At 44.8% G+C, this 13,013-nt stretch overlaps 1 protein-coding gene across 2 annotated transcripts in view; it reads right to left on the bottom strand.

The window, feature by feature from the left end:
• The window catches only part of ndst1b (N-deacetylase/N-sulfotransferase (heparan glucosaminyl) 1b), a 51,236-nt gene that overhangs the window by 14,615 nt on the left and 23,608 nt on the right, over positions 1-13,013 (bottom strand). Inside the window, exons 2-3 of one of the 2 annotated variants that reach the window (XM_084944964.1) lie at positions 7,104-7,188; positions 2,434-3,451 (exon numbers count right to left, since the gene is read on the bottom strand). In XM_084944964.1, coding sequence (XP_084801090.1) covers positions 2,434-2,979 — 546 coding nt within the window. In that variant the 5' untranslated portion in view covers positions 2,980-3,451; positions 7,104-7,188. The remainder of the gene's footprint in view (positions 1-2,433; positions 3,452-7,103; positions 7,189-13,013) is intronic. The other variant, XM_084944954.1, reaches the window with a different exon arrangement.

Genomic DNA, 13,013 nt, shown 5'->3' with positions numbered 1-13,013 from the left:
GTTTGCTAGTTCACCTTACATGCATCAATGTAATAACGTGGTTAGCCTACTCAACGTAAATTACACACGAACAACATTAAGCTACTCACGCAGAGAAGAACGGCTGCTGCTGCCATCATCATCCTCATCATTTCTGCTACACTGGCAGGGCTAGGGGCCAGGACTCTCCTCTTCGGGTTTTTGGGGGATGTTGCTAACTCCGGGTCCGATAACAGGCACCACACCCGCAGTAGATGTGCTCGGTGTGAGGTCTCGCAGCAAGCTATCAAATACGGCGCATTTCTCGGCTTTTAAAAAAAACGCTATGCATCGCCAGGTGTTTCATCAGATTCGAGGTGTTACCTCCTTTGCACAGTATCACCTTAAAGCACTTGTTGCAGGCTGCTGAGTTTGCATATTTTGCTGTGAAGTACAGCCAGACTTTTGACCGCTTTGCCTTGGGCATTTTTAATCTGTAGCTCTGCTCTAAAAGAACGTACGTACCTGGACCCGCCTACTATCCTCGGAAACGTAAAATGATTGGCTAGAATCTAAAGTGTATCACAGCTCAGGGAAAAAAAAGCACCGAAATAAAGCACCGAAATGTGCGCTGCTTTTCGGTCTGGTTACTACCGTTTATGTCAGAACCGGTGCCATCATGGCACCGGATACCGGTACCCATCCCTATTTATGAGTCCCTATTAACAAACCATAAGGAAACCATTTAAATATAATCTTGTTTATGTCATGGATTACTCGTTTACGCTCCGCCCGACTCTGCTCCAATCAGCCGTTTGTTGTTGTGTTCGTGGCCGATGCCGACAGAGCAGAAACTTGGCCAACATTTCAGTCAAGCTCTAATTTCATTGAAAAGGAGCATTTTATTCTCCGCAGACTACACGTGACAAAAAGTGTATTCGCTTGATTTGCTATATGATTACTTACAGTCACTTCATGTTGCACAACTTAAGTCTTCCTTAGAAATACAAAACAGCGCGTGGGTGTTAGCGGGAAAAGTTGACACTAACACAAACTGCGTGGTGTCACATCACCGTTTTTTCCATTCATGTGTGCAAACTATACGTTACATCTCTGATCATATTTAGTAGTTTTAAAAATCTAATAAAAAACAAATCAGCTGATTTTCTTTAACCATTCGTTCATTCTGGCTTCTTTCCCCCGCATCATTTGGAGTTAAATTACCCCGAGGCTGTAGTGTAGATAACAACTATTGCAATGCTTAACTATCTAATTGTATTTATTTTTCTTTGTATTTTATCTTATCAGCACCTAATATGTAGAAAAATAAACAAGCACACATGCAACATCAATTTCCTTTTCCATATATCAGGCGTGCTTCATGAAGGAGATGAAGCTTCACTAATACACAGGATTTTTATGATTTCCCTAACAGTTGTTAGATGTAGTTATTTATGAGTCTTTATTAATATGAGAAAACAATATCGATATATTGGCAAATGGCTAATATCAGCCACTATATCAGTCGAAATATTTTATTTCATTTAAAAAAAGAACTATTTTATTCTGCACAGACTACACATGACCAAAATCATACCACATCATGTTTGCTATACGGAAAATTCTACAGTGTGCAAAACTCTGGAGACATGCTACTCGTGTTCACGATCACGTGAACCCTGTAGAGTTTTAACTGTAAACAACACAGAGTTGTAAATCACAAATAATCCAAATAAACTTTGTAGGGCTACATGAAAAAAGTAGCCAAAGCTAATTACAGATGCAGAGCAGATGTAAGTCCACTGTTGTACAGCTGGAGTCTAATTAGAAGCAATGCATCTGCGTCTGTAGTGGACTTCATGTGTATGTAACAAACTCGCTGATATCCATCAAGGAAAGGCCAAAACGGGACAACGACATCAATCATGCAGATGTGTAAGTGTACTGGTTGCTTTTTCTTTCTCCTTGTGGTAAATTCTGCCAGGAAACCATGACCTGCCTAAAATTTCTGTACCACCACCCATTCTTCTACATCTCTACATATTCTGTACATGGCTCAGAAATGGTGATTAAAACCATAACACCTTAGAAGAAAAAAAAGCTGGCCTTGGGCAAACATAAGCATCTACGGATTTACTGATATAGAGGAAAAAGGAGAGAGCATGAGAGAAACACAGAGGGAGAAGGAGGCTGGGGAATGCATGTGTAGATTAAAACAAAGCAGAGAAATAAGACACTGAGGAAGAAAAGAGAAGAAGGCCAGATTGCAGAATAAAGAAAAACATTGATACAGAGAACATAAGAGAGTCAGAAGACACTGCCGTGGGACAGAGTGATATTGAACCAGGCAGGTCTTTCCAACTCTGTGAATCCCATCTCCTTAGAGACGGTGGAGCCAGATGGACAGGGCAGAAGGTGTGAGTGAGAGAGGGGAGAGAAAGGGGGGAGGCAGAAGGAGTGTGGTGTTGTCCTAACCTTGAAGAAGCCAATGATGCCTACTCCATATTCCACACAGTATTTGTCCAGCAGCTCTCGGTTCCAGGCGTCCAAGTTGACATACTTGAGAATGTTCTCATAAATAACAAGTGTAAAACGCCCCTTTTCTTTGTCCGTCAATGTGGGCATGTCCCCTTTGCCAGGAGAGATTTCAGTCCGGTACCTGAATCGGCCAGACTCCAAAATGGCCACAATCTCCTGCCCCAGTTGAGAATATTGGCTTTCCACAAACACCAGGACAACAGGTTCTGTCCTTGTCCCTCCGGGATCTGCCCCGGGGCCCCCTGAGACAGGCCGCAAAGGCAGCAGTCGGGATGGAGTGACCCTTGGGTCATCGGTGTCGGCGGATGCTCCCTCGGCTCCGGACACACCCCCTCCTGACGGCTCCAGCTCCCGCTTGACGCCATATAGGAAGTAAGCTGAGATGAAGACGCTGACGGTGCAGAAGAGGAAGAGAAGTATCAGCGAGGTCTGCAGGGGGAGGAGACGGACCTGCCGACGGAGGCGGGTCACACATCCCAGCATCGTCTCACGCCACACCGCTCTGCCGCGCCGGCTCAGCAGCACACCTTGGGGGACAGTCTCTCTCTCGGTGTGGATAGAGGACAGCGAGCAGGGGATTCTCAGAGCAAGGTCAGCCTTGTTATGGAGCTAAATACAAGAAGCATTAAGATAGCAGCTGCAGGAGCTACTGGAGAAAGAAATGAGGCGGTTTTGGTTCTCCCTCATATTGCAGCACTGCTTATGTCACCATGGCAAACAAATAAGGGGCCTTGGACTGCTGGTACACACTTATGCCTCGCGGGGAGAGCTGGCAGGCCGAGTCACTGGTGGAGAAAGATGATGGAAGACTCCATCACCTGTCCATCATGTAAACCTGTCAAGCATGTCCTGGCTCGATTTTGCTCCACTCTTTTGATTGGAGAATAATCTCTTGAGGAAACAAAGGCCACGCAGGTCATCTCAGCAGCATTCCCCCAGGATTAAATCTCCTGACCTAGAAAAACGGCAAGACAGAAGGAAATAGCGTTAAAATCTAACAGCACAAGCATCAGCTCCTATAGAACAAACAGCATATCACGTTCTTTTGTTGAGTGGGATTAGCCGTGTGTGGGAGATGTTGCATACTGGCAGTGCCAGCACTCCAAAAGTTCGCTCCAAAGTAGTCCTTGCATTCACCTACACAAAGTAAGAGCTGCCAGTTTTCCCCTACACACACGCACACACACGCCTAACCCCTGTGTGTGCAAACATAACACACACAGACACACACACACACACAAATCACCCGCTCACGCAGCCTCCACACAATCAATAGGCAGAATTTGAGTGACAAAGCTTCAGGGTGAGCCAATTCCCAGTTCAGCTCAGAATTGTGTGACTGCGTGCAAGTGAAGCCATCACCCATGGGGACATTCGCCTTCTATTTCTCTCAAATCCGCACAGTATCGGAACCAAAACGGAGAGAAGAAAGGAAAAACAAGCCGATGGAAGGGAAGCGATCCAAGAGCAGAGGAGTGGATGGGAGTGACAGACAGACCTGGCAACAAAAGGATCCTTTACTCTTGGAGAAAATCCCTTATCACACTCTATATACATTTCCATACCCTCAGCAGACCTAACATAATATACCAGCCCTTTAGGCAACCTCCATCAAGCCAAGTGTGAAAAGTAAAGCATCCAGCATGAGAATGGTGTGAGCGAGTCACTTACAAAAACATCATTTCTCCATTAAGACTCCTGGTGGAGAAATGAGATGGAGCATCATTACCTTTGCATGGAAAATGGTCTGACCATTACGCAGGAGAGCTATTGCAGCATGCACACATCCCTGTGTAAAAACCATAGATGCTGCATTAGAGACACATACCCCTCAACCCGAAGACATTAAACAGTGACCACGAAACCCAGCAAGACACAAAGGGGACATAAAGTAGATGTAATAATGCCATTAAAGGGTTTATTGGTAACCCGATAAACCTAGGTTTAATTAAAGGTAAGCAGTAACGTCAAAAATACACAAGTGGCCGCGCTGAGCTCGACTCAAACGGAATTCCAAAGTGGAGAAAATCAAGTGCATCCGGTGTCCTTTTAATGAGAATCAAGGTCAGCACTCTGGCAAGTGTCTCTGCCCCGGCTATCCTTCCAGCTAAGCTTAACAGGATGCCTTAAATCTGCCTCCTGCAAGAGCTGTGGAAGAAACCGCACGTCTTTTTTCTCTGAGTCGTGTCCAACTTCTCCCTTCATGGGGATGCAGAGACTAATGTAAAGAGAGGCCGTGAAAAAAAAACAGTGGGTGTTCAGAGAATATATCACAGCGGTGCAGACAAAAACCAACAGAGCTGGTTGCTTGAAGATCCCCGGGTACCTTGTTTGTTCCTTTCTTATGGAGCCAGGGTTCGTGTCACAGCATATCAAAGTATGATTAGCCACAGGAAGTGACTCCTGATGGAAACAGTGAAGCAGAGGACATGACCGGGGTGACAACTATTACCACTGTAAAGAAGCACAGTTTTCTTTTTAGGTTTCTCAGCGTCAAGCTGCTTCAGAAATCTACATGGCTCCAATAATGAGGACCAGAATATTAATCAACAAACCTTATTCACTTGATCTTAAAATTGTATCACGATGATGGTGTTATGGTTTTATGGTCATGGGTTTGTTTTCCCAGCATTTGAGTTTTTGGACTTTCTAGTTTTGTTTATTTACTTGATATATATTGAGATCTCAGGGTTGTGTGAGGTTTAGATTATGTCTTGTATTCCTTCTCCTAGCGAATTTAGTCTAGTTCTCTTTTCCTCCCTCCCGTGTCAAGCCTCTTGCATTTAGTTCATTCATGTATTGTGTACGATGTTTTCCTCATTAAGTCATCAGTTCCTGTTTTACTTTGAGAGTTTGTGGTCCTGGTGCTTTGTTTTTACTTTTGCTTCCTTTGTCTTGTTCACTGTGATTTGGTTTAACGGTGTCTCATTCTCCGCAGCTGTTTCCACTCCCCCCATCACCCTCCTGTGTAGATATACTTGCAGTCCCCCCTTGTCCTCTGTTGTAGTATCTTTTCACCTCACCACAGTGAGTTCCTACTTTTAGATTACAGTAAGTTTATAGTTTTCCTCCTTTTAAATGCTGTGTTTCGCCTTTTGGCATATGCTCACCTTATTTAGTTTAATGTACTATTGGACATTAAACTAAATAAGCAGCTAGCTCTAAGTTGTTTGGTTCAATCAGCATAGAGGCATGATTGCGAATACCGGCTGAAGTTCAAACTTACTATTGAAATGGAGAAGAAAGGTGATTTAAGTTACTTTAAATGTGGTATGGTTGTTGGTGCCAGATGGGCTGGTCTGAGTATTTCAGAAACTGCTGATCTACTGGGAATTTCCCGCACAACCATCGCTAGAGTTTACAGAGAATATATCCGGTGAGTGGCAGCTCTCTGGGAGAAAAATGCCATGATGCCAGAGGTCAGAGGAGAATGGCCAGGCTGCTGTGAGCTGATAAGATGGGAACAGCAACTTACATAACTGCTTGTTACAACAAAGGTATGCAGAGGAAGATCGATGAATACACAACACATCCAACCTGGAAGCAGATGGGCGACAGCAGCAGAAGACCACAACGGGTATCAATCATATCAGACAAGAACAGAAAAAAATGAGTCTTGATTTCTGCAGCAGCATTCAGATTGTGGGGTCAGAATTTGGCATAAACAACATAAAAGCACGGATATATGCCTTGTATTGGTTCAGGCTGCTGATTGCAGTAAAAGTGTGGGATCATTTTCTTGGCAGTATTGTTGCCAACCATGTCCATCCCTTTATGCATAGTGAAGCAGTCTACTTATGGCTGCTTTAAGCAAGATAAGACACCATTTCACAAAGTTCAAATCATCTCAAACTGCTTTTTTGAACATGACAATGAGTTCACTGTACTCAAATGACCTCTACAATCACCAGATTGTCAATCCAATAAAGCACCTCTGGGATGTGGAGGAATCTACATTACATGATTCATATCGCGGACGTGCAGCTGACAATTCAGCAGCAGCTGTGTGATGCTGTCATGTCAATATGGACCAAAATCTCTGAGGAGTGCTTCCAGTTTTAAAGGCAAAAGGGGGTCCAACGTGTACCTAATGAACTGGCCGGTGAACGTATGTCAGCAGATATGCAGGAAGAAACATTGAAATACACAAGAATATTTGTGATAAGAGAAACAACAATGTAGATTTAACAACAAAGTAATACATTTATAGTGGTCTATTAAGAACATGGACACTAAAGATTTCTTTTGTTCTGACGAATAGTCAAATGCCAAAAGATTTGTTTTTAAAACAGGAAGAAACAAAAAAGAGCAACAAATTAATCCTAACCGGTTTGGTTGAACGCCAATTAGTAAAATGTTTCCTCCCCAATTGATAAACCTTCTAATGATGTATATATTATCAGATTTCTCTATTTCCAGCCATAGTGGCCTGCCCCGATCAGAGCTATATTAAAGTCAATTCCTGTTAATGTGTAATCAGACTGAAGACATGCTATCTTTGGCCGTGTCTGCAGGGAGACAATAAGCACTGCTGTGACTTTAATGACACTGTTAACATGGCTTGGAAGCAGATCTAATGGCAGCGCGGAAAGACTGAGCAGACTCACAGGAAACCGCATTTCTTGCCCAAATCACAGTAGAGATGACCGCCTCCCAATGTTGACCTTCACACTGCGATGCAGTAAGCTACAGCTGAACAAAAAAGAAGAAGGCAGAGAGAAAGAGAAGGCCTGAGAGGCGGAGTGAGAGAAGCAGACACAAATAAAGGGAAATCTCAAGGCCTTGAGTGCGAAGCAGTGAGGTCAGACACGTTAAATAGAGAGTACAATACATTAGACCATGATGGAGCTGAAGATAAAGCACCTAAACCGAATAATGGCTAATGGATCTCAAAATGTCTGCATGCCCATCTCACCTAATGTGCTACGTATACCTTGGAAGAGGCCGAGATAGAGCTGGAAACGTGTCTGTGCTCCTTTCTTCAAAATAATAGATTCAAAAATGCAGAGGGAGAAAGCAAGGGGGACATGAATATTTCATGCTTTGCAGAAGCTGATGAGAGGTATAGCCAGCAGACATATTGGTAAGGTGAAGAGAAGCCAAAAGGTTCGCAGACACCACGGTGTTCCAGTCTGCCAGAGAGTCAGAGTCCTAACTCATGCATAAAGGAGAGGCAGTAGGAGACTAACGCAGATCCCATAGCCAACCTTTTCATTCTTGGTGATGGAAAGAGCTCAGACCAAATATGAACTCTGTAATTGCACATGTGGACTAAAGCCTCCCTAAATAGAGGTGGCAGACCAGAGTAGTAAGAAAGGAAAAAATGAAAGACAATAGCAAATGAAAGGACAAGTTGATCAACTCGTACATGAGAAGAGAAATTAGCGAGAGGTTCATCCCAAAGTATAACCGTCAATCCCGACGCTTCGAAAACTACAATTAAAGGACTTTGCTCATTATTTTAGAGCGGCTGATAGACACGAGGCGACAGAGTGAAATGTAGGCAGAAACACTAGCAGGTGACACCGGGGGCAGACTGATGCTTTTCCTCAGGGTGGGTGGTCACTTAAACCTGCTCGCTCTACATCGCTGGAAACAAGCCAGAGCCATAGTGCTAGATTAATGAGAGACAAAGAGGAGCAGGGGGATGGAGGCTAGTCCTCAGCTGTAACAACTCTCTGGATAAACAACGCTACGGTTGACCATATGCGGCTTCACACGTCTCCCCCCCTTTTTTGCCCCCCTCCCTCCCTGACACTGCTGCTGCACTTCTTTTAAAGTGTGAATACGACTAAGTGTCTGAGGGATTTGTGAGGACAGTCGGTACATTAACACCAACAAACCAGTGTCAGACTCCGCCGTAGGTGATCCCTTGGACAAATAAACTTTTAAAGGAGATTTAGGCCCTCCACATCCCCTCAGGACCCAACAGTTCCCCCTCTTCTTCCCCCCTGCTGTCCCCTCTCCAATCTGCCCCCTTTACTCCTGTCAGACAGAAATAAACGATGACCCTCAGCGCTCAATCGCCACAGGACTTGGCAACTGCACGTTTCCCATGGAAACGCTGGAGTTGGGTTGCGTTCAGAGGCATGGAAGCTGTGCTGAAGGAAAAACAGTGAGGGCGCTAATCCATAGGACCCTCATCGAAGGGCTGCTGTTGTGACCACACACGCAAACACACACAAGACACTCCAATAGTAGATAGGCTTGTTTGCATTCAGTTCTGGACAACACTACCAAGTATCGTGTTCAAACACTAACACTGAACTTGGTCTTGTGTTTGCAAAGGCCTGAAATTTTTCAGTGGGGCATGCGTCAAGGTTAAATGGGTAAGAATGACGCTAGTGTAATCCATAATCTGTAATCCTGTTAATCTGCAAACAGCACCAAATGTGCTTATGGCAGCTCTGTTACTGTGTGAGATGCCTTGAAGGGATTAAGAAATGAGACACAATAGAGCCACTATGGTGAAGTTTTGACAGTATATTGGGAGGGAGGCTGGGATGGCAGCCATGTTTTTGATTTGAGAACTGAGATGTGCACGACGCTCGCTCAGAAGGCTCACTCAAAAGCCTGACATTTTCGAAATGCTGACTGTCCGCGGCTACAAGATGCCCAAGTCTCAAGCAGTAAATAGCAAAGCCGGAGCAAATTTCCACATTTGCATTCTGCCTCCTACCCTTTCTTCAGAGAGATTAAACTTCAAAAAGCAAGAATTTTTCATATTTCTTTTGAAGCACATCTAAAAGCAACAAACGGGCACATGAGAGCAGCAAGGACTCGCCTTCTTAAAGAGGTTACGTTTAAAAAAAAAAGCCACAGTCACAGTTCTTTTTCCCCTTAAGCCAGCCTTGGCATTCATCAATATAAAATCAATCAATCTGAAATTTGAATTCCATTTTATGCATTCATTGTAGCTGCTGCGATTAAAGGCTTAGGCCGTGAAATAGTGTGGAGCGGAGCACCGTATCCTCGCTCGGGCTACCGCCTCTCACCCTTCAGCCAATCTGAATGCGCGAGCAGGCAGCTTCATTTTAGCTGCAAACATTTACACCGACACTTCCCTCTCCCTCCGTCTCATCAATTCATTTCATGCCACTGCGTGAAGGACAGAGGACTCGGGAGGGAAATGTAGTTTTGCCTTCTAATTCTCCAGAAAGTGCCTTTCAGACAATTTCCCCTTACCAAACCATGTGGCTGAATTATCACATCATTTTTCAGCACCTCAATTTACTGTCCCCAAGACTGAGGCAATTTCGCAGAAGAAAAATGCCTTTCCTCGGTTCGCCCGTGCCCTTCCAATTACTTCTCAAGGCCCCACTCGATGACCTCGATCCCAGCGCTGTCATAATTGAAATGATTGCAATGCTATTCTTTGACATAGTAACGGGACAAAGAGGGACTTATCTTCAAATGCGCACGAGGTAGTGGAATCTTTACCTAGGAGCAATTATCAAGAGAATGGGAAGACGGTAACCCTGCCCTCAGACTTCTATATTTAAGAGATCACGTCAGATCCCATCAACACACACATCATCGTCAAGGGAGACAACCTAAGCAGGGCTTGGCATAATGGCATGATTACACATTTATAATATGTGAGAATGATTAAGACCGAAATGAATAAGAAACAGGAGGAGCAGGGAATAAAATATACATGGCACTCGTGAGTCATTTTCATCTTGGAGGCTCACAAACCTGGCTGCCACCTTCCTTTAGTTTTCCAGTGGGGATCTGAGAGCAGAGGGAAGTGTAAAATGGATCACCTCACAGTGGGAAAAGCAGTGCGGAGTTGGGAGCCATGGGAAAACTGTGGCTGAGCGGAGAAGGATCATTAGGGAAGGGTCTAAGTGAGATGTGAAATGGTATTGCACCCCTGGGCAGCAGGATGGAGGGGCCGAGAGTGGAACCGGCATCCTCATCAATGGCCTCGATCACTTCCACGGAACATGTGAAAAGCAGTACACACACGCGCACACACTCAAAACTCCACTCCTGTTGATAACTACCAGCAGCTCGGTGCCACAGTATATCTATTTATAGATGCTCCGTGTCCCATTTACAGGCATAGGAGGACACTGGATCAGAAAAAGAATATGTATAAAAAGCTGAACGTGTATTAAGATGGACAGTCGAACCACAAACTCGATCGTGCGATTTACACAGGGGATAAATTAACCAGATAATAATTACATAATGAGACGACGGTCTGATTAAGCCAAAGAGAAGAAAATAATTGACATCATTTTGGAAACTGTGCATGTGATTACTTCTTTAAGTGACACAGCAGACTATCAGAGGCATTAGCCGCAGGGTAAAGCGATCCTACGGCGTCTGCCGTTGAAAATGCATATTAATTTCCTTCATTTGTCTTCCTTAATGCTCTGACATCACGGATATGGGCGTCCTGCAGGGTTGAAATTATACCCAGTGACATGTTTATGTGTGGAAATTACTGCAAAGGTGGTGAACAACCCGCACACCGGCAAAAACTACACTTCAGAGAAAGGGGAAAAAAAGGCAAGCACACTCTATTGGATTTCTGAGGGTAGAAAATAGGCTTGTAGAGCCTCGGACAACCAACGTGAGGCAGAGGGAGGTGGCGGAAGAGGGAGGAAGGGGTTGGTCATTTATCATTTTTGTCAGTCCTGGTAGGAAAGGGAGGTGGGCTGGGAGGGGGGGCTTTCATATAAATTGAGTGTAGGTGGAATCAATGTGGCGTTGTTGGTGAAAGCAGGGAGGGGTGAGCCAGCCAGATCAATGCTGGTGGGAGTGCCTGTTTGTTCCCATTGTTTATCTACTGTCATCTCAGGATGCTAGTGAAGGACAAGAGAGCATGGCGGGCAGCCTGATGTCTCCATCGGGGACTGAAGATCCCTGACGGGTCTCTCTTTATGCAGACAATACACATCACTCAGAGGTGAAAGTCGCACTGTTCGTGAATAACGCACGTCTGCGTGAATGTGAGTGTGGGAGTCGGGGGTTCCTGAGTGGAAGGGGAACGTAGAGACAACAGCACTTAAGTGTCAGCGTGGTTTGATGCTGCAGGGTCTGCTGATCAAATGCCCATTCAGCTGAGAAAACCCTACGTAGCGCCCCGCAGAATGTCTGACTGAAACACAACGGTTTTATTAGGACCTCCCCACCTGCAGCAGAACAGCAATAACAGATCTGCTGACCTGACATGAACCAGAGATGCTATCAAACGGCAACAACGCGCATGATGGCCGCAGACGAATAGAAAAGAAAGCGATCAAACTAATAACAAAATCCCCAGGCATGCTGTTACACGAGTCGTGGCACTCGCATAAACAATATAACCGTCTAATCTGCTCAATCTGAGGGGAAACAGAGGGAACGCAGCCGAGGTGAGCTTGCATCCTGGCCTGCAAAAAAAAGGGGGGCAAGTAAAATACCTGCTTATGAAATGATGATGGGCTAGATTCAAGAGCCCCCACCCTCCCACCCAAACCCTGGACCAGTGAATTTCAGGTATTATGATTCCCGGGGGAGCTCATCCTCTCTCTCGTCTCCTTTCCTCTCCCTCACTTTTACACCTTCCCTCTTCCATCTTCCCGTCTTTCATGTCCAGATAAGAACCGGCCCGCACTGATCTGTCTGTGATTCGCGCAGCAGAAACGCGTTCCCATGAGAATATCGCAGCGCGGAAGAATAGCTGACACAAGAGATGAGATTCTGTTGTGCTGCCCATATTTTTGCCTGCGAGATCAAACAGATATGATCCCACCCACACCCCCGTAAGAAAACACACTCATAATCATCAGCTTGCTTTCAGCGCACAATCAAGAACAGCAGATAAATGGAGGGAAGTGGAAATTTGTCTACAGTATGTTTTACATAAACAAACAGCGCACACTTGACACATCCAACTGCAGAGAAACACTCAGCCTCGTGATTGGCTTATCGCAGTAACAATAACTACACACCCGATTGTAGGCCCAGTCGTGAATCTTATTACAAATCCTATGTGTTGCTTGAAACTGAGCCTGAGACTTTTTTCTCTCTCCTCTCTCTCTCTACTTCTTTCTTCCACAGCCACGGTTTGAAAAAACACGACCGCAGTCAAGCTCAGCGATACTTCCAGCTTTTCCAACGTGGCAGCACGAGCCCCCACGAGTGTCTCTGCTGTTTTCTTAATTGAAAGAAGAAAAAAAGGACCAAATGTGAGCAGTTCATTTGAAAGCAATTCCACGACCTTTTTTTTGCATTAGCTCCATATGTCAATATTAACGTAAAAGCTCTCACAATGGTTACATGTTTTGGACCGGGGAGAAAAAATCCAGGCAGTGTTACATACTAAATGGTAAGCAGCAGTGGAAATACTAAACATGTCTATATAAGCCATCCAGTGATTGAAAAACTTTAATTCAGGGCCATCTTCAAAAACTGAGCATCTCTGCATTGGAGGACACTACTTTGAAGCCAAGCGAGAGGTCTGCAGCAATTTTGAAGAACCTACAATCCTCGATGGCTGAGAGATGAGAGACAATGTACAG

The sequence above is a fragment of the Perissodus microlepis genome, chromosome 2 (assembly GCF_051167445.1).
Source record: "Perissodus microlepis isolate ML-2025 ecotype Zambia chromosome 2, ASM5116744v1, whole genome shotgun sequence".
NCBI lineage: Eukaryota > Metazoa > Chordata > Actinopteri > Cichliformes > Cichlidae > Perissodus > Perissodus microlepis.
Note: the sequence above shows the minus strand (reverse complement) of the source record. Positions and strands in the feature narration are given on the sequence as shown.